The 20,999-nt window shown below is 41.3% G+C and overlaps 1 protein-coding gene across 1 annotated transcript in view; it reads left to right on the top strand.

Moving 5' to 3' along the window:
• GALNT12 (polypeptide N-acetylgalactosaminyltransferase 12) overlaps positions 1-20,999 on the top strand; it is a 96,947-nt gene that overhangs the window by 58,689 nt on the left and 17,259 nt on the right. The window contains exons 6-7 of the mRNA XM_032765624.2: positions 1,745-1,921; positions 14,065-14,196. Of these exons, the coding sequence (XP_032621515.1) occupies positions 1,745-1,921; positions 14,065-14,196 (309 nt within the window). The remainder of the gene's footprint in view (positions 1-1,744; positions 1,922-14,064; positions 14,197-20,999) is intronic.

Here is a 20,999-nt window from a genome sequence, read left to right as displayed (position 1 = left end):
GGAGCAAGAAAGTCAATGTGAGGAGAGCCCAGGGGCATCTGAGCCCTAGCAATGGGAAACTAATCCTGCAAAGCCCAGCATGCTATACAAGTTTTCCCCATGAATAGCAGGTGAGGCTTGATCTGTTCTAATGGTAGATGCAGAGTTTCAGGTCACCAAAATACAGTTAAAAAGATTGTTTTGATTTTACTTTGCACCCCACAGCCAGCACTACATCTCTGGGTGCTTTTTAACAGTCTTAGGTCCAACTTCTTAATAACACAAGATGCAAATGCTTAATTTACCTAAACTTAGGTAAATTAAGTGTGCAGGACAGCTTTGTTTTTAATCTTCTTTGGAAAAGATGGAATTGATGATACAAGTGAAACTTTCTGAGCTTACTGACAGAGTTGTCAATTTTCTTAAGTTCCCCCAGCGGAACATAGACAGAGCAAAGAGGAGGTGGCAAAATGGAAGAGAGTAAGTGCCCATTTTCTGTTCTGATGGCATGTGGGGTGTGATTGCCATCAGCTTCAGGTTGAAGTTGTGGCTCTTTTTTTGTGGGGGCAGAGTCTCTGGTCCATCTGAGGTCAGGTTAGGAAGGCTGGAGTAGAAGTGCAGTCCCACTGCTGGACAAAATTCCCTCCCCACCCTAATGGCAGAAGCCAGGTAAATCAAATTTAGTGGCCAGTGAATGTAGGGAAAATCAGGAAACATCATGGCTTGAAGTTCTAAAGACTTCATACTAATTAACTGGGACAAAAAATAAAAGTTTAGAATAGGACAGTAAAAAACTGGTAGAAGAAAAGACAAAAGACCAACCAGGTTGAACAGAGACCGTTCATTCTGGGTTTTATACTTGCTCTGTGGAATAATGCTAAGATGGTTCACAGCAATCCTTGAATTTTCCCAGGAGTTCTTCTAACTTAAACAGTCTTAGCTCATAAATAAGAAAAATGTTGGGGAAAATCCAAAACACATCCATAAGAGTCCAGTTGTTGAAACAAAGTTTAGACATGGTTCCTGCATGCATTTTGTAGACCTTAACATGATTTTGGCTAAATGGTTTTAGGTATTTTCCAAAGGTTTTCTTGATACTGGTCTGTAGCACTCTAACCTTAGATCTGTTAGTTTTTCCTGGAGATAGGCCACGCCAGCTGTTCATCTTGGCTACTCTCAGGACAGGTAGCATTTGCTAGATGCAGGGAGGAAGCCGTTTCTCCTTCTGCTGAAGGCTGTCTGCAGACTCTGGCAGACATCACTTCTTCACAACCAGGAGAGCTAGAAATATATTTAAATGAAAGCTTAGGTTCACATGTTTAAGAGCTAGGGCGTTAGGCACTTTCCTATTGTATATATTACTTATACCCCATGGGGAGAGCTGGATTATCTGAACCCAGAGAGGAGAAAGCAAGCCTGAGTTGCCCGGTGCAGCTCAGCATAGCACACATGATCATGCTTTGAACATCGGTATTATCTCATCTTTGCCAACCAGAACTCCAGTGAAAGCACCACGGTATTCGTGGCTCCGTTATCTTACCCATTCTCCCATTGACGTGCTTTGACACTTTTGTTTATTTACTTGTAAACTGAGGATCATATTTGCCTCCCTCCTGAGACTATCATATTTATAGTTTTATAAGGTGCTTTGAGATTTTGGGGAAAATGCTATAAATACAAAGTATTGTAATGTATTGTTGTTCTGCATATTCTACTGTTCACGTGATTTCAGATTGCCAACATGTAATGTAAATTCTTTGTTTAGATCTGGCAGTGCGGAGGAAGTCTTGAGATCCACCCATGTTCTCATGTAGGTCATGTTTTCCCCAAACAAGCTCCCTACTCACGCGCCAAGGCCCTGGCTAACAGTGTACGTGCAGCAGAAGTTTGGATGGATGAATATAAGGACCTTTATTACCACCGAAATCCACATGCACGTATGGTGAGTTTGATATCTATTATGCTTAGAACTAAACTTGTATTTCTTTTCAGTTTAAAAGAAAAATTATTTATGGTAGGGTTTTTTTGGTTTGTTTTAGTAGCTAAATTCAGGTTTTTCACAAATTAATGTCTTTCCCTGACATAAAAATGAACATTATCTACAGGGTTAATTTTTAATATCTCTTGGAAAACTGGGGAAACTCCAGAGGACTGGAAGAAAGCAATATTTAAAAAGGGTAAGCTGCATGACCCAGGTAATGATAGGCTGGTTAGCTTGACATTGATGCATATTGGATTAATGTAGCAGCTGATACAGGACTCTGTCAGTACATGATAGAAATACAACTAATGCTACCAACTAGTTTAATGGAAAATAGGTCTTATCTAACCTACTTGGCAATGTTTTTCAACAAGATTACAAGTCTGGTTGATAAAGGTAGCTGTTCTATACAGTGTTTTTGTAGCTGTGTTGGTCATTACAGAGATATTACAGAGACATGATGGGTGAGATAATTTTATTGGACTGACTTTGGTTGGTGAGAGAGATGAGCTTTTGAGCTACCCAGCACTGTCTCACTCACTAATAGAAGCTGGTCCAATAAAAGATATTACCTCACCACCATTCTCTCTAAAAGTAACTGTTGACATAACAGATTTGTTTTTTTGTAAGTTGGCATAGTGCTGTAGAACACTCTCTGATTTTAAAATATTAATGTGATACAAAATTAATATGGTCCAAATTAATTGATTGAAATACAGATCTAAAAACATAATTGTTAATGGAGAATCATAAATAAGAGAGAATGCTGCTGGTGGGATGTTCCAGAGATTGTTTTTTTCCAAAACTAGTTATTTTTAGAAATAATATGGAAAAAAGTGTAAAATCATTGGTGCTAAAAGTTATCAAATAACACAAAGATTGGCAGGACGGTTAATAATGAGGACAGATCATTGATATAGAATGATCTGATCACTTGATAAGCTGGGCACAGATAAGTAATGTGCATTTTGATACAGCCAAATGAGAGGTCATACATCTAGGAACATCTAGGATATCCTTATCGGGTGGTATCAATCCTGGAAAGCAGTCACGCTGAAAGATCACTGTAGTGAGCTTTGAGAGTGATGCTATGGCAAAAAATGTTAACATGGTCCTTGGATGTATAAATGAGAATATAAAGTAGGAGTAGAGAGATTGTATAACCTTTGCATACCGCACTAGTAAGCTCATTGCATGAATATTGTGTCCATTTCTGATGGCCGCACTTAAAAAAAAAAAAAAAAAAAAAGTGATGAAAAATTGGAGAGGGATGAGAGAATAGAGAAATGATTCAGAGTCAAAATATTCTTTACAATGTAATATTTATGGAGTCCAATTTATTTTGCTTGTCAAAGAGAAGGTTATATTATCACTATAAGTATCTACATAAACTGAAGATATCTAACATTGCAGGAATAGGGGGAAGGGGATTAACTTAGATGTCTTTTTAATAGGACTGTTGATTAATCGCAGTTAACTCACGCGATTAACTCAATAATTAATCGCGATTAAAAATATTTATCGTGATTAATCACAGTTTTAATTGCACTGTTAAATAATAGAATACCAATTGAAATTTATTAAATATTTTGGATGTTTTTCTACATTTTCATATATATTGTGTTCTGTGTTGTAATCAATCAAAGTGTATATTATTTTTACTTACAAATATTTTGTACTGTAAAAATGATTTTAAAAAATATTTTTCAGTTCACCTCATACAAGTACTGTAGTGCAATCTTTGTCGTGAAAGTGCAACTTACAAATGTAGGGGTTTTTTTGTTACATGACTTCACTTATAAACAAAACAATGTAAAACTTCAGAGCCTGCAAGTCCACTCAGTCCTACTTCTTGTTCAGTCAATCACTAAAATAAACAAGTTTGTTTACATTTAAAGGGGATAATGCTGCCCTCTTCTTATTTACAAAGTCACCAGAAAGTGAGAACAGGCATTTGCATGGCACTTTTGTAGCTGGCATTGCAAAGTATTTACATGCCAGATATGCTAAACATTCATATGCCCCTTCATGCTTTGGCCACCATTCCATGGGACATGCTTCCATGCTGAGGGTGTTCATTAAAAAAAATAAGTGTTAATTAAATTTCTTACTGAACACCTTGGGACAATATTATATGACCCCTTGTAGCAGTGCCTGCTCCCGGCCCCTCCACAAACTCAGTCAGAGACCGCTCCAAAGTACATGCACCAGTGCTCTTTCATTGTTTGTGCCTATCCCCACCACCTACTATTTACATATCTTACAGACCAACACCCTGGGAAACCTCTAGCTTCTCCTGCCAACAGGGATCTAGAGCTCCTGGCTCCTCCCTTTCCTGTCTCTCCCCCTCTGCTTCTTCCCAGCCAGCGTCATATAGCAGGCTGGCCACTCAGGCCTGCAGGTCCATCCCCTCAGGTGATTAGGGTGTGGCCTCCCCAGCCAGTCCTAACTAATCCATTTTTTTTAAGTGGAGCTGGGCTAACAAGGGCCTGGCTTGGATCTCCTAACCAGCACTCTGTTACACCCCTGCTCTGTTTTACCCTCATTCTGCCATATATTTCCTGGTATAGCAGCCTCAGATGATGACTCAGCACATTTTGTTCATTTTAATAACACTTTCACTGCAGATTGGACAAAATGCAAAGGTACCAATTTGAGATTTTTAAAGATAGCTACAGCACTGGACACAAGGTTTAAGAATCTGAAGTGCCTTCCAAAATCTGAGAGGGACAAGGTGTGGAGCTTGGTTTCAGAAGTCTTAGAAGAGCGACACTTTGATACAGAAACTACAGAACCTGAACCACCAAAAAAGAAAATCAACCTTCTGCTGGTGGCATCTGACTCCGATAATGAAAATGAACATGTGTTGGTCCGCACTGCTTTGGATTGTTATCGAGCAGAACCCATCATCAGCATGGACACATGTCTTCTGGAATGGTGGTTGAAGCAAGAAGGGACATGTGAATCTTTAGCACATCTGGCACGTAAATATCTTGCGCCACTGGCTACAACAGTGCCACGAGAATGCCTTTTCTCATTTTCAGGTGACATTGTAAACAAGAAGTGGACAGCATTATCGCCTGCAAAATGTAAACAAACTTGTTTGGCAGAGTGATTAGCTGAACAAGAAGTAGGACTGAGTGGACTTGCAGGCTCTAAAGTTTTACATATTTTATTTTTGAAGGCACTTTTTTTGTACATAATTTTACATTCGTAAGTTCAACTTTCATGATAAAGAGATTGCATTACAGTACTTGTATTAGGTGAATTGAAAGATACTATTTCTTTTGTTTTTTACAGTGTAAATACTTGTAATCAAAAATAAATATAAAGTGAGCACTGTACACTTTGTATTCTGAGTTGTAATTGAAATCAATATAGTAGAAAATGTAGAAAACATCCAAAATATTAAAATAAATGGTATTTGATTATTAACAGTATAATTAATCACAATTAATTTATCTGTTGATAGCCCTACTTTCTAAACAAGATGCTTTAGCTCAACATGTCACTAGAGCTTCTCACTGAAATGGTTATAAGAATTTTTTTAATATGGGAAAACATCATTTCCCCCTTATCTCCCTCTTGGAAGCAGCTGAATCATTTTTAGCTGAAACTTTCCCAAAATTTTCAACACGAAACAGACACCTGGCATGGAGAATTACAACCTATATGGTTAATGTTTGGCAAAGTTATAAACCACTGAAAACAGGGCCTTAAAATAGGAAAGTTTTAGGTAATCTTAAGCATAGGGAGCAATACCTTCAATGGTTTTCAGTGGTTTATACTACTGTGCTACCTAAAGTTATAATATTGTGATCATAGATGATTAGGTTTGGAGGGGACCTCATAAGGTCATCTAGTCCAGTTGCCTGCTCAAAGCAGGACCATGCCCCAGACAGATTTTCATCCTAGTTCCCTAAATGGCCCCCTCAAGGATTGAACTCACAACTCTGGGTTTAGCAGGGCAGTGCTCAAACCACTGAGCTATCCCTCCCTCCAGTCGTGTAGTCTTGTGGCAGAGCTAGAAGTAGAACCCAAATCTTCCATCTAGGGCCCTATGCAGGATTATTTTTAATCCTGCTCCTGGGCTGTTCCCACTATTAGAGCAGCAGGATCCTGGTCCTGCTATAGGGCTCTACACTAGTCCTGTGCAGGACTCTACTTCCATCTTCAAACCCCACGCTTTAACCACGAGACCCGACCATCTCCTATACACCTTTATTTTAAGTTTATCATGAAGTGAAAACAGATTGTTATAAATTATAGGAAGCAGAATCTCCACTAATTGATCAGATTGCTGGAGGGATAGCCATTACTGAGTAATGGAATTTTTAAAAACATCAGCCACTTACGTATTGCTCACTAAAGTACAGAACACTTCAAACCTGTACTTATATGGATAAGCTGACATGACAGCTTGAAGCACACAATAGACGTATTTACTGAACCTGTCAACACAGCATATTTAGTCCTGTGTCCCATTGATTTCACAGGCTAAGCATGGCTAGACGGGGTCAATAGTTGAATGGGAGACATACAAGGAATATATATACCATACATGCTGCAGGATATGGTAGTGTTGATTCACTAGTTAACCCTCTTCTGTTTTAGTTGATACTTAACCAGTACACAAATATGGTTTCAGGAGATGTCTATGCTACAGACTTCAACATAGCTATGCCGCTAGGTCAGGAGTGTGAAGAGATGTGATCCCTGACTGACACAGCTGTCCTGGCAAAAGTTCCTACATAGACTCAGTTATACTGGCATAAAAGTGCTTTACTGGAATAGATTTTTTTCATTCGTAGGGTGGGTGGAATCCTCTATACCAATAAAAACACAGTTTTTGCTAGTATAACTACATCTAGATTGGGAGCGCTTTCCTGATTATAGTATACTAGTATTCCTATATTGGTAAAGAGCTCCTAGTGTAGGTGACCTCAGAGGATGGGGCAGATTTGGCAAAGGTACCCTCTTTCAAAAGAGACATAACTTGGATATCCTTGGCCACTTGTGGTCAAAGACGTCACTGTACTTTTCATAAGAGTAGAGATATTAATGCCAGGGTTCTGGCCATACTCTATTCCATTCTCCATATTTACTGTACTGTATTAAAACAAACAAAAAAACCCATTAACTTCAATCTCATGCACTCATTTTTCAAGATATTGGCACATCTAATTATCACAATCCACATACATGTAGAGTTGTTCTACTTTAACATTACAGAGGTCACCCATTAAAGTTTTGTGTTAGAACACAAGTTTGATGAAACAGGGATGTCCATTGTTTTTCTGTATCTGTTGGAGATGGAATTGAATGCTTTCCAGAGCATGGTAATGTTATTGATGGCATCATGCATGATGGGAAGGTGGCAATAAATGCTGGGAAATTTTCCCTTAATTTTTTAATTCCATAATTTTAAGATGCTGGGTGGCTGCAGGATGTTGTGCTGAATTTTTAACTGTCATTAAATGAAGTTATTTCTGTTAATAGCCTAGATTTTTTTTTTTAGCTGGGTTGCTGTAACTCACTGTGTTTAGGCTGGGGGTTTGCTTTTTGTTTTTCCACAAATTGTGCACACTGAACTGTGGTTCCCATAACAACGTGATGCAACAAATGGCTCCTGGGTCCTGATACAGGATGTTCCTTAGTCTGCCCGCCCTTGGTAGTTTGACAGCCTCTCTCTGCAGCAGAGTTCTTTGTGGTGGTGGAGTACGGAAGCATTCCTGAGGAAGTGGGATCTCCAGGGAATCAATATTGAGATCATAAACCCAGTGGAGGACACATTCATGCAACAGGAAAATAGTGGGCCTTGCTGAGGAGAAAAGGGGGACATTGGGTGACAGAGCATACTTGCTGTTCTCATCCACATGTGGTAGCCATCTGGAATTTGGGAACCATTACATCTAAGCTCATATTAGCCATGTTTTTCTTCAACTTGGACATGAAAATTCAAACACTTCACAAGATACTATTGGCATTTTAAAGTAATCTTAATCAAATCACAGTTTTGGTGAAAGTTGAACACTCCCACTGAAACTAAAACTTTGGGAAAATCTTAACTACGGATAGTGCTATGACTCCACCAATATTAACATCACATTGTTCTATCTATCTGTTAGAGTCTGTCTGTCTGTATCTCGGGTCTTCCTCTCATTTAGCAGTGGAGATGGCAGGGTGATCGTGATCCCTGACACCTATTTGCTACCTTCCTAGGAGTCTCAAACTCTAGGATGACAACTCATATTGTAATCTGGCCAGGGAGAAAAGTATTCAGAGTAAGCCATTGCTAACACTGCTCTACAGCCAAAACGCTTCTGAAATAAATGTAGTCAAACTTTACTAATTCTGGGTCACTGAGTAAGAAAATGATGCTTAAAATTGTTGATTGGCTCTAGTTTTCAAGATATGCTGTTAGGTCAGTATATACGACCCTTGACTCGGGAATGGCAGAGGATAAGTGACTTATAAAGGAAAGGGATCTCAATTTAAATCAGAAATGACTAAAATACATCTTTGACTGGATCTATGAATAAATCTATGACTGGGTTTGGACAGTACTTGCTTTTTAGGCAAAACAATGAATGATGCAATCTGAAGCTGGTATTGCGTCATACATGATATGAATCGCATCATGTTATTCCTAGAAGTCCTGGATGATCAATCATACGAGTTACATCCTCTGCTGAACAAATTGCCCTATATCAGCTCTAGAAATCATACAGTTCATGCTCTCTTATTTGTCAGTGTTGATTTTGCAAAGGGACACATTTCTGTTTAGCCAAAGTGAGCAGAGATGCCTCGTACTTGTGTGAACAGTGCAGATAACTTCTGCTATGTTGTTGTGAAGTGACTTTTGCATCACAAAAGCGCAATATAACCACTATGGTTAAGAAAGCCTATCACCTTTATTTTGGCCGAAAAATTGGAGATCAGGACAAGAGGTGGGCCCCACACATATGCTGCACACTTGTGCAACAATCTTCGGCACTGATTGAACAGGAAAGGAAATCTATGCCTTTTGCAGTGCCAATGATTTGAAGAGAGCCAACAGATCATACCAGCAATTATTACTTCTGCATGGCGCCTCCAGTTGGGAAAGGTGTGTCAAAGAAGAAAAGTGGACTGTGCATTATCCAAACTTCCATCAGCTATACGCCAGTACCCGGAGAAGGACTGCCATTCCTGATGCACCAGAATCATTCTCACTTGAGTCAGATGAGGAAGAGGATGAAACTTCTGGTCCTGAACCATCAATGTCACAGGACCCACATGTTCTCCCATTCTCCTCTCTTGAACCACCTATAACACAAGTGAACTGAATGACCTTGTCACGGATTTGGAACTACCAAGAGTAAGGCAGAGCTGTTGGGCTCCAGACTACAGCAGTGGAATCTCCTGGCAGGTGATGTTAGGGTTTCCATGTTCCGTGACTGTCAAAAGGATCTTGTTCCATTCTTCTTCATGGAAGGTGATTCTGTAGCCTGCATCAGCATCGATGGTGTGATGGCGGCCCTCAACATTGTTCACGATCAGATGAGTGGGACTGTTCACTGGATTCATTGAAGACGAGTCTTAAGCTGTTTTGCTGCTAATGGCAATGTTTTTGCCATCAATTCCAGGTTGGTCATGCAGTCCATATGAAGGGAACCTATGACATGAAAAAACTGTTCAGTGCATAAACTATGAACAACATCAGTGGCAGATCTGTGGTGATTTGAAGGTTGTTGCTCTCTTGTTGGTCTGCAGACTGATACACAAAGTACTGCTGTTTTTCTGCAAATAGGATAGTCGTGCAAGAGATTCCCACTACATCAAGAAAGACTGGCCCATCCGACAATATTGGAGCCTGGGAGGAAAGTGTTCAGCATCCACCACTTGTTGAATCAAAGAAGATTTTGTTACCACTTACACATCAAGCTGGGTCTGTGAAGAACTTTGGTCAGGCCATGACAAACACAAGCAGCTTTCAAGTATCTCTGTGGAAATTTCAAGGTTAAGTGAAGCTAAGATAATGAAGGTGTCTTTGTGCTCCTCAGATTCGTGAACTTCTTTTGAGATGATCATTTGACCATGCACTGCGTGGCAAGGAAAGACGCCATGGAAAGACCTTCCAGTTAGTGAGCAATTAAATTTTCTCGGAATAGAAGTCAGACAACTACAGGTTGTTGTGGAAAACCTTCTCAAGCATACAAAAGCCTTGTGCACATGTCACTAAAGATACATTTTTGCACTCTCATCTAGATTTTTTTCCCACGAACTGCGAAGCAGTGATGACGAGCCGGCGAGCGATTTCACCAGGACATGCAACCAATGGAGAACGCTATCAGGGCAAATGGAGCCCATCAATCTTGCACACTTGTTGCTGGACAGTGACAGAGATGCTCCATTTATGAATACAAAGAGACAAGCCAAGAGCGCCTAGTAGACACTGAATAGGATAAACTATGTACATTAAGTTTTGCCTTTTGTAAATAAATTTAACTTATATAACTCTTTTGCTGATTTTTAAAGTGTTACCTAAAGAGGACAGGTGAATATTATTTCATGTAAAGCAAACCATAAGACATGAAAAGACCTAGGTTACAATTATGATTTAACTCTACTATCTACACAAAATATACATAGACATAAAATGTAAAAACTTAAATATCTTAGAAACAGTAGCCAATCAGTTGTTTTAATTGTCATATTTGAATTCAGCACATCAAAATACATAATAAATAGCACATTTTATCTCTGAAGCAGATGACTTCTCAAAAATTGTAGACCAGTGTAATCGGTGAAGTATTCAGCAAGGGAAAAGTCACATGCAGCAAGGAAAATCCTTGCATCTTGTGTGATCTCAGATAAGTGGTTCAGAACTTTTCCACATGAAACCAACAAACCTGAGTATGGAAGAGGGAGGAGCTGCCAATGTAGAGTGCCTGTTTCTTCTCAGAAAACAGTGAAGGGATGTGAATTTGTGGGCTTACCTTTTAATAAAGTTCTCAACTTTTAGAACCTTATCAAGTACATTCTGTTTGCTTTTTGTGTTTGTTTGTTTGTTTTTTTCCAGTCTGCTGCCACCTAAGCTTCCCAGTGAATTGAGCAATGTGTCAGAATGGCTTGGAATGCAGTGGTTCTTCTTTAAGTCCTTGTCCCTATGTGTAGTGCACTTCAGGTTTACGCATTTGCGCCATGCGTCAAGGACTGCAGAAATTTTCCTAGCAATGTCTATCTGGTCTGAGTATGTGCCCTTGCTTTTCTTGTGCTCTGCACCGAAGTTATAAAGGGGGCTGCCAGACAGCTGCCATCTTAGTTCCTTTTTACCACTTGTGGTTTAGGATGGCGCTTCAGTGTTCACACTGACTTCAACTTTTCCCTGTAAATAATTTGTAATAGTTTAGCTATTTAGTATAGTTAGGATAGACATGTGGGGTTCTGTCTCCTGAGATTTGGGATCTTCCTCTGGGTCAGAGACAGCTTCCTGTATTTCCCCATTACACCCCCGTTCTTTGACAGTAGTGGGGAGAGTCCCTCAAGGAAGGATTCGTGGCTTCAGAAACTTCATCAACTGCCACAAATCCTTCCTGATCACAGACTACCATGATGCCAGTCTGTACTGCCTGGAGGAAACCCACGTCTGATCCAGGTGCAGTATCTGCAAGTTGTCTCCAAGAAGGACAAAACAGCTGAGGAAGTTCCTGCTCCAAAGATTCCTCATGGTGAGGTTCTGGAGACCAGGGAAAACTTCTGTGTGTTGGCCTGAAGAAGGTAGGAGCAGCACATTGAGTTTGACTCTGTCCAGCTCCAAGGCCTCCACCCCACTCCCACTGGCTGCTGCTGCTCTCTGATGAGGTGGTGATTCCAGCCATATCCTGATGATCCTAATGCTTTCCAGAACTTGCTTAAATGGGTGGCAGAGACACCACAGGTTTCCCTAGAAGAAATCCAGGAAGCCCTGCAAAGACTGCAGAACATCATATGTGTCCTTGAACCCACCAGGACACTTTGGCAGATGGTTCCACCAGTATCCAAGCAAGCTGAAAAGAGGTATTTCATATCTGCGAAAGGCTTGGACTAACTATTCTCATATTGGTCTTCCAACTCTCTGGTAGTATCAGCTGCTATTGAGCGTAGTAGGCAGAAACAAGAGAACATGAGAAACATGAGAAGGAGGCAAAGAGGTTGGACCTCTCTAGGAGGAAGGTGTACTCGTTGGCCTCTCTCCAGTGTCAAACTGAAACCATCAAGCATTGATGGATAAATAAAATTTTATCATCTTTAATAAGCTGACAGACATTGTTCAGAAAGTACCTTAGGACGCTAGGGAGCAGTTTTAGACCCTGATCGAAGAGGGGAAGCTGGTGGCTACATCTGATGGCCAAATGACTTTAAATGTGGAGAACATGGCAGTGATAGCAGTGTCAGTGGTAATGTGGTGGCTCCCTCTTTTCTAGGGTTCCTGAAGGAAATGCAAACAACAGTGTAGGACCTTCTGTTTGAGTGCGACAAGCTGCTCTGCGCAAAGACAGAAGAATTCTTCCACTTGCTAAAAGTCTCTGGAGCCATGCTCTACGCCCTTGATGTGCACACACTTACAATTAAGTGGAAATCCAGCAAGCAGCAATTTCAACAGAGACCAGCCCTGCTGGCATTTTTACCATTAGCAGCAGTAAGAACTACTCCTCAGATATCAGAGGACCCATGAAAATGGTGCTTTGGGGCAATCGTCCATTACCTCCCAGGCAGCACTGGCCCCAAAGTGAGTGTTTTAATGGAACTTTCAAGAGACGTGCACCAACAACCTCATCAGCTCTAGACATTTCCACTGTTTTTTCTACCCTTTTGGAGGAAGACTCTCCCACTACCTGTCAGCCTGGACGGAGAACACTATGGACAAGTGAATACTAAAGGTTATCTCCTTGGGATCGCCATCTAGTTTTTACTCCATCTTGCTTCCTGAAAGGCTTGGTTAGATTCTTCCTTCCAAATCTTGTATTAATCAAATCTTGAACCAGGTTTTATCAACTCAGACAAGGGCAGTATTTGAGCCTCTGGCATCTTGCTTTTTGATACACCTTTCCATAAAGGTAACAGTTCTAGTTGTAATCATGTCTGCCAGAAGAACAGGGGAGTTAGGAGGGTTCCTGGTTGACACCCCTCACCATACAGTTTTCCAGAAGGATAAAATATTCATGAGACTTTACCCAATATTTATTCTTAAGGTAGTATCTTACTTTCACATCAGTCAAGTATCCACTTACCTGTATTTCACATATGAGTAGGCAAGAGGTGATGTGGTACTCCTTGGATATCCGTAGGGCCTTTGCCTTTAGTGTGCAGAGGACAAAGTAATTTCATAAGCCTCCCAGACTCTGTCTTATCTGTGGAAAGGGTGGAAGGAGAGGCTAGAAACTTACTTTTGTTTTAATGACAGGATAAGAAAGGGGCAGAGGAAAAGGGAGGTGGCCTCTGGGAAACCTGGGGTTTGCAAATGAGGTTGTGACCACAGGTTGAGAACCCTTGGACTATGGAAAGAAGTGGATTTTGAAGGCAGATTTGAAGAAATTATGTGAGCTCTATTTGAATCTGTAGCAAGTGAAAAGTTTGGGTGGTATCTTTCTTTAGCAGCTTTAAGGTTCCATTTTTAAACTTAGTTTTCTTTTATTGAATTTACTAATTTACAAGATACAACTTCAAAGGCAGCCTTAACAGAGAATTTCCAAGCTTTTAAACACATTTAAGTTTAATGATGTCTTTAGAGAGGATTTTGCAAATGGATGGTGAGAATAATTTAGCACTCTTAATTTAAATTCATGCACTGTTACTGAGACTTTAAAATATCCAAAGAGCCCTAACTGTAAATTTGCTACTGTGTTCTCACTTTAAACAGTTTTTTTTTAAATAATTCAATTTGCACTGTGTTTGAAAGCATTGTTGTTGCTTAGATATTAAGAAACTTAATAATAATGAAACCAAATCCAGGGACAAGCAATGGCGGGTTTTTTTTTTCCTGGGAAAGCACTGCAGGATAAGTTTCCTAATAGTGTATGTTGCTAATCTAACAGAAAGCACCTGTTCTTATTCTTCTATTGTATTTTATTTTATTGTAGGAGCCCTATGGAGATGTGACAGAAAGGAGGCTGCTTCGAAAGAAGCTCAGATGTAAAGACTTTAAATGGTACTTGGAAAATATTTACCCTGAACTTCATGTACCTGAAGACAGAGCTGGCTTCTTTGGAATGGTAGGCAACATGCTTGATTAGTGTCTGGAAAGTGTCTCCCTAAGTCACTTTCTCCTCTCTTTTATTAGTTAAATATGGAAGATAAAGATGTACCTGGTATTTTTATTCCAGAAAATATTGATTTTGGTAGAATTTAATTAGACTTGGTAGACACTAAAATTTGTTGGGTAAAATAGTAAAATAGTATGGTTAAGACCAAAACCTGCCATAAATTGTAGCTCAAAATTAAGTCTTAAGTGGGCTAATGGGGTTAGTGTGTATGGCTTTCAACATTTCTTAAAACATTGCAGATAAGGAAAAAAAACATTTGTTGGAGTTTTGGGATATGTTTTTAGTTTTGAACTTGAAAAACAGGAATAAAGTGCTTTTAAACATATATGAACACATAACTGAGATTAGACTAATAGTCAGGAAATTAAAACTTTTTTTTCTATTAGGGATTTTTTTTAGAATTTTATTTTTATTTGTAGCAATATTAAAGCACCCACACCAATCATCTGAGCGTGCTGTTGGTTATCAGTAATACACATCTTAGTTAGCATCACTCCTTCTACTAAGCAGCAATTCTTAATGTAAAAAATGCTAATAATCCAGTACACCAAATAGCACCTCAGTTTCTCAACTCCCCTAAAAGGGCTCCAAAGCATGCCATCAAAGCTGACAAATCTGAACTGTTTTGGGCCAGTTTAAGGAAGGTATTCTAAAGCCCTGGGGGCCTTATGGAGAATGCTTAGCCAGCTGTCCCCTCTCTGTTATGTCAAGCATGAGCATCTCCAGTGATCACAACTGTGGTGCTCTGTCATGGGGAGCGGTGGGCGGTTGTCATCCTTCAGATATTCTAGTCCCAGACCTTTTGGGACTTCATATGTCAAAACTAAACATTTGAAAGTTTATCCAGTAGGTAATTGTACAGATCCCTGAGCACAGGTGTCATGTGCTGTCTAAGACATTCAGGGGTATAAAAAAACCCAATAATCACCCTGCAGCAGCAGGTCTCAGAACCCTGATCAACTGACTCTGACTCTTAGGGCTCATGCTGCAGGCTAAAAAATAGTAGTGTAGACATTCCTGCCCGCCCCAAAGAGAGGGGTGGGTCTCAGAGCCCAGGCTGCATCCCAAGCAAGTTATGTCTGCAGTGTTATTTTTAGCCCTGTAGCACAAACCTAAGTTGGTTTCCCAAACCTCGAGACTCACTGCCATTTTTTTTTTGTTTTTGTTTTTGTTTTTTGCAGTGTAAATGTACCCTCAATTACCAGTTGGACAGCCACCTTTTGCACCAGTTGCATCTTACATATAAATTTTAAGATGCATTGAAATAATATTATTGTGAGGCATGGATGATGGTAGCAAAAGCCGCATCTGAAAGATAAAGCTGTACCCTTCTGACCAGGCACGGACAAGTAAATGATCCTAAATGTCACCTGGTCTTCTAAGTGTAGCTGTGGTTACCCCAAGTTTATAATCTCAGGCCCTTCCTAGAGCAAGTTCTGACACTTCTGGTTTTTAATCTCAGGCAACCAACATCACCTCAGTCTTGTCCTGACTGAGCCAGACTGACCCAGCATGCTTTAATAGTGCCAGGTGCTGGATTAGTCACTCAACTGCTTCTACTGGATTCTTCTCAGTAGAGAAATAAAGCTGTGTGTTGTCAGTGTACTGAAAACACCCTAGCGCAAGTCTCCTCATTCATTCCCCCAGCAGACTGTGACATTCCATCTGGACCATGATCTGCTAGGTCACTCCAATCCTCGGCTCGGGGAGCCAGCCTTACCCTGCTGTGCTGTGAGAACTCCCACTCCAAGGATGTTCACACACAGCCTCTGGCATATAAGCTGGTCCTGGCTATGTGAGTGAACACTTTTGGCCAGCCGCTGCTTGGATTGTGCAACCAAATGACACTAGCCAATATCTCTGGTCCCAGACACAACTGTAGGAACCTCTGTCTTGCAGTGTCCAGTTATGCCCGCTGGATGCTGCAAGCTTATATGAGTTTGTCAATTTAACAAACAAATTGATATATACCAGGCTTGTTATCCCAAGGGGAGTCTCTGACATGCTTCAAACCAAACGCACTGCTTCAGGCAGAATAAACAAATTTATTAACTCCAAAAGGTGGATTTTAAATGATTATAAGTCAAAGCACAACAAGTCAAATTTGGTCAAATGAAATAAAAGCAAAACACATTCTAAGCTGATCTTAAACCTTTCAGTGCCCTTATAAACTTAGATGCTTCTCACCACAGGCTGGCTGCTTGTCCTTCAGTCAGGCTCTGCCCTTTGATCAGTGCTTCAGTCACTTGGTGGTGGTGTCTGTAGATGGAGGTGGGAGAGAGAGGAAGAGCATGGCAAACATCTCTCCCTTTTATCATGTTCTTTCTTCCCTCTTGGCTTTGCCCCCCTCCCTTTTGGGTCAGGTGAGCATTACCTCATCATAGTCCCAAACTGACCAAAGGAAGGGGGTGACTCACTCGAGAGTCCAACAGATCCTTTGTTGCTGCCTAGGACAGTGTCCTTTGTTCCTGTGAGGCTGGGCTGGGTTTGTCCCATACATGCCCTGATTAGCTGTGAACTGCCCCTCTGTTCCTGGAGTGTTTTGCTTGGGCTTGTTTTAAGCCATGGGGACACATTTTCACCTTCATAACTATATACATGGAATTACAACCTATAACATTACTGTAACAATGCTCAGAGCATCATGAGCCTTCTGAAGACACCCAACATGACAAACTTTGCATTGGATACAACACAATCATACTATAAGAATGAACATGGGGGTGTATCGTGTTCCCCCGAGATACAGAGTGTCACACAAACCCATTACATACTGAACTAAAGAGGTGATAAGTTAGAACCTTACAGTTCCCCATATGAAAGTGCACTTGTAGTTGATCACCAATTGTCCAATACATCCTTTGGAACCTCTGAACAAGGAAAGAATGCAGTCAGTCCAAAGCAGTCTCATCCACTCCTTCCAGATTCATGCAAAACTATTGAAGAGCACAAGTTTGCGTTGCAGAACTGGAAAAAAATAGCTTTGTTTCTGGTAAAATGAGCACAGTTGATCAAAATCACTGAGATAGTAATTGTTAAATCCTGCAACTCCAGACCCTTTTCAGAACAGAGCCTCACTTTGAGAGTCTGTACTACCTCTACTGCTACTATTCTCTTTCATACAAAACTCTCATTAACTTCAGAGTTCTGCAGGATCAAGGCCATAGACTGATGATAAAAATGTTAAAGAACAAAAAGCCATATATACAAAGATCGTAAATTCTTTAAATATTTCAGAAGAAGAAAATCTTGTTCTGCTAGATTAAAAACAAGTGAAAAGATTGGTCAGAGGTTAAAGAGCTTGCAAAGAAGCCAAATCATTTGTCTGCATTAATCTGCATGACAGAAGATACACCAGTCTCTCTCATTAACAAGTGAAGGTGAAACAAAATCTGAGAAAAAAGTATAACCAAAAACATAATGGGCAATTTGAAAAGTAAATTGTTATGATGAGATTCAGTAAAATTCTGATGGAACTAACGAATTAAGAAATTCAGCTAACAACAAAAATGGTATTAATTATTGCAAACTGCTACTATGTGGCTGACTCCAGTAAATGCTGTGTTTCAGGGTTTTTTTTAATGAGCTTAGGCATAATTTCTCAATAAATGTATGTGATGGTAACCTTCCCACACTGTTAAACTAAGCATGCAGGAAAAACTGCAAGTTACAAAAATGAGCTTTGTTTTTAGTCATGTTTCTTACATGAGGTAAATGTTAGTGATCTTACAACCAAACTTTCTCAATTTACTTACAAGCAAAGCTTTCTCAGTTTACTGACAAAACTGACTGCTTTTTAAGGTCAGTTTCTGGAACCAAATGTGCACACACACATAAAATAGAAGACAGGAAAAGGAAAAGGTGGGAGGGGAGAGAACAGTCACATTCTTTTAAGGATAGGTTGATAGTAGTTGTTTTCAGTTTGAGACCAAAGTCGGAATTCTTTCTGTAGTAAGCCTAATTCCTGGTCCATCCAGAAAGACTGGAATGGAGGCTAGGTCCTGTTAGTGGATTAAGTCTCTTCCCTCACATCCCCCAATGTCAGTAACAGGTATAAAGAGCATCAGATGAGCAGGCAAAACCAAACCTATGAATGGCTAGGATTCCTGGTTGAAAACCAAGATATCATTAGACTTTTTAACTTTGAATGGAAAATAAAACCAAGACAAAGAAATCAAACCATACTAAATAAAAGAAACCTGACAAAAATGAAGAAAAGCACTAGTTGCTCTTTTTCCAGGTTAATCTGGGTTTTATACTGTAATTCATGAAAAATTTACATACTGTGTATGTAGTAGTTCTTCCGGAGCATTCCAGTAGGGTATATCATCCCAAACAATCATCCCAAATAATCTTTACTCTAAAGCAAGGCAGTCTTGGGCAAATTCAAAACTGTCTAACTCAAATCCACAAAAGGTCAGTTTTCAAAATAAAGTTCAACAAGATTTCCAGCCAGTGTCAGGCTTTCTTTAGCATGACTTGATTAGCTGATCTTCAGGACTTTGCTCTAAATTCTATCTACGGTAATAATCCAGAGAATTTAAATTTATCAGATTTTCTTCTTCAGACCATATTCCTTGCTCCTTGCTAGGAGAAGTCAAGGAACACATCGTACACACTGAGAGTTTGTTCTATTAAGATATGTAGTAACAACGTAATTTTGTAAATCATCAAGTTAATTCGTAGTTTGTGGTGACAGGCTTATAGAATGAGATCCTCTCCCAACTTGGAGCTAAGTGAATTAAGATATATAATCTTTTTGAATATGAGTTAGCAAGCACACAAGCCCTTGAAGGTCTCAAGGTGCCTTTTACAAGCCCCAAGTCTGCTTCTAGAGTATTGTGATGATTCTCACGGCACCCAGACTGTGAATCATTTTGTCACCTCTTGCCTCCAGCAAGAGGGAGCCTTTCTTGTGGGTAGCTGAGTGTTAGCCACCTGACATCACCAGCCTTTCAGCAGTTGAAGAACTTTTCCCAGGGCTATGCCAGCCCTGACTTCGCCTTGCAAGTTAACAATAAGTGCATCCCAATCTCCAAGTCCTTTTGAGTCGTTCCCTTGTGCTATCCAGCCCCTGAAACTGCCTAATCACATAAATTCAAAATCCTTTCTTCACCCAAAGGTGCACTATACCCCATTTTACCTTTTTTACTTTCCATCACCACTCCTGTAAGTCACATCACTTGTGAGCACTTATAATATAAAACAAACGTAGGTTTATTTAAGAAAAAATAAAGATTTAACTCAAGAGGAGGGAAAACTACAGCCTGCGTGCTGGATCCAGCTTGTCAGGGCTTTCAATCCAGCTCCTCAGAGCTTTTCAATCGCGGGATTGCCAGCCCCTTGGCGCAGCAGGGCTAAGGCAGGCTCCCTGCCTGCCCAGGCCCTGCACTACTCCCGAAAGCGGCTGCCACCATGTTCCTGCAGCCCCGGCAGGAGGAGGGGCAGAGGACTCCGTGCACCGCCCCCCACAGCTCCCATTGGCCAAGAATGGGGAACCACAACCAATGGGAGCTTCGGGGGTGGTACCTGCAGGCGAGGGCAGAGTGCAGCAGAGCCACCTGCCCCACCTCACCCCCAAGAGCCACTGCTGGACATGCCAGCCATTTCCACGAGTGGCGTAGGGCCAGGGCAGGTGGGATCCTGCCTTAGTCCCCCTGTGCGCCACTGCCACCCTGGACCCACTCAACGTAAGTGGTGCAGGGCTGGGGCCCACAACCCAAACCCCTCATGCACCCCAACCCTCTGCCCTGAGCCCCCTCCTACACCCCACACACCATCTGCACCCGAACCCCTTGCCCTGAGCCCCTTGCTGCACACCACACCCCCTCCTCTACCCCAACCCCCTGCCACAGCCCTACATTCATGGCCTTGCATACAATTTCTCCACCCAGATGTGGCCCTTGGGACAAAAAGTTTGCCCACTCCTGATTTAGCTAGAAGTGGGAGAAAGTGATGGAAACAACTGGGCACAACACAAAACAAAATCATACAATGTGGGTCTACACCTAGGTTCCCTGTTAGCTGTGCAGCCACGCAGCAGGCTATTTAGGGCTGCAGTGGTCCCGCGGCCTGGCCCAGCCCCTCTGGAGCTGCCAAAGAGAGGAGCCCCTCCCCAGGTCCGGCCCAGGCCCTCTGGAGCTGCTACAGCTGGGGAGAGGAGCCCTTCCTTGAGCCCAGCCCAGCTCAGCTCCGCCAGAGCTGCCACAGTAAGGGAGGGCTAGTGGATTCCTCTCTCCCCGCTGCAGCCCCACGGCAGCCTGCACTCCAGCCAGAGCCTTAACCCCTCCCCCCACACCCCAATCCTCTGTCCTGCACCTCAAACTCCTCATCCCCACCTCTACCCTAAAGCCTGTATCCCCAGCCAAAACCCACACACCCCACCCCTCTGCCCTAGCCCTGAGACCCCTCCTGCACCCCAGTCCCCTCATCCCCACCCCTCTGCCCCAGCCCTGAGCCCCCTCCCACATTCCAAACCCCTGGGTTCCACCCCCACCTCATATCACCTCCCTACTGGTGCATATAATAAAATTAATTCCACACATTGACATACAAAATTAAAGGGAACACTGGTTTACACTTATCAATAGTTACCTTTCCTATCTAACAAATAGGTTTTCTCCACAAAGTTCATTTGTTTGCAGAGCCAGCTGGTTTTGCAAGAACCAGAATACAAACGTTCATGAAAAAACCCCCACTCAGTCCATACCTTTGCCCAGCATTACTGTTGAACTTACCCTGAGGTCTGATGT

This window comes from Chelonoidis abingdonii, chromosome 2, assembly GCF_003597395.2.
Source record: "Chelonoidis abingdonii isolate Lonesome George chromosome 2, CheloAbing_2.0, whole genome shotgun sequence".
In the NCBI taxonomy this organism is placed as follows: domain Eukaryota; kingdom Metazoa; phylum Chordata; order Testudines; family Testudinidae; genus Chelonoidis; species Chelonoidis abingdonii.
Note: the sequence above shows the minus strand (reverse complement) of the source record. Positions and strands in the feature narration are given on the sequence as shown.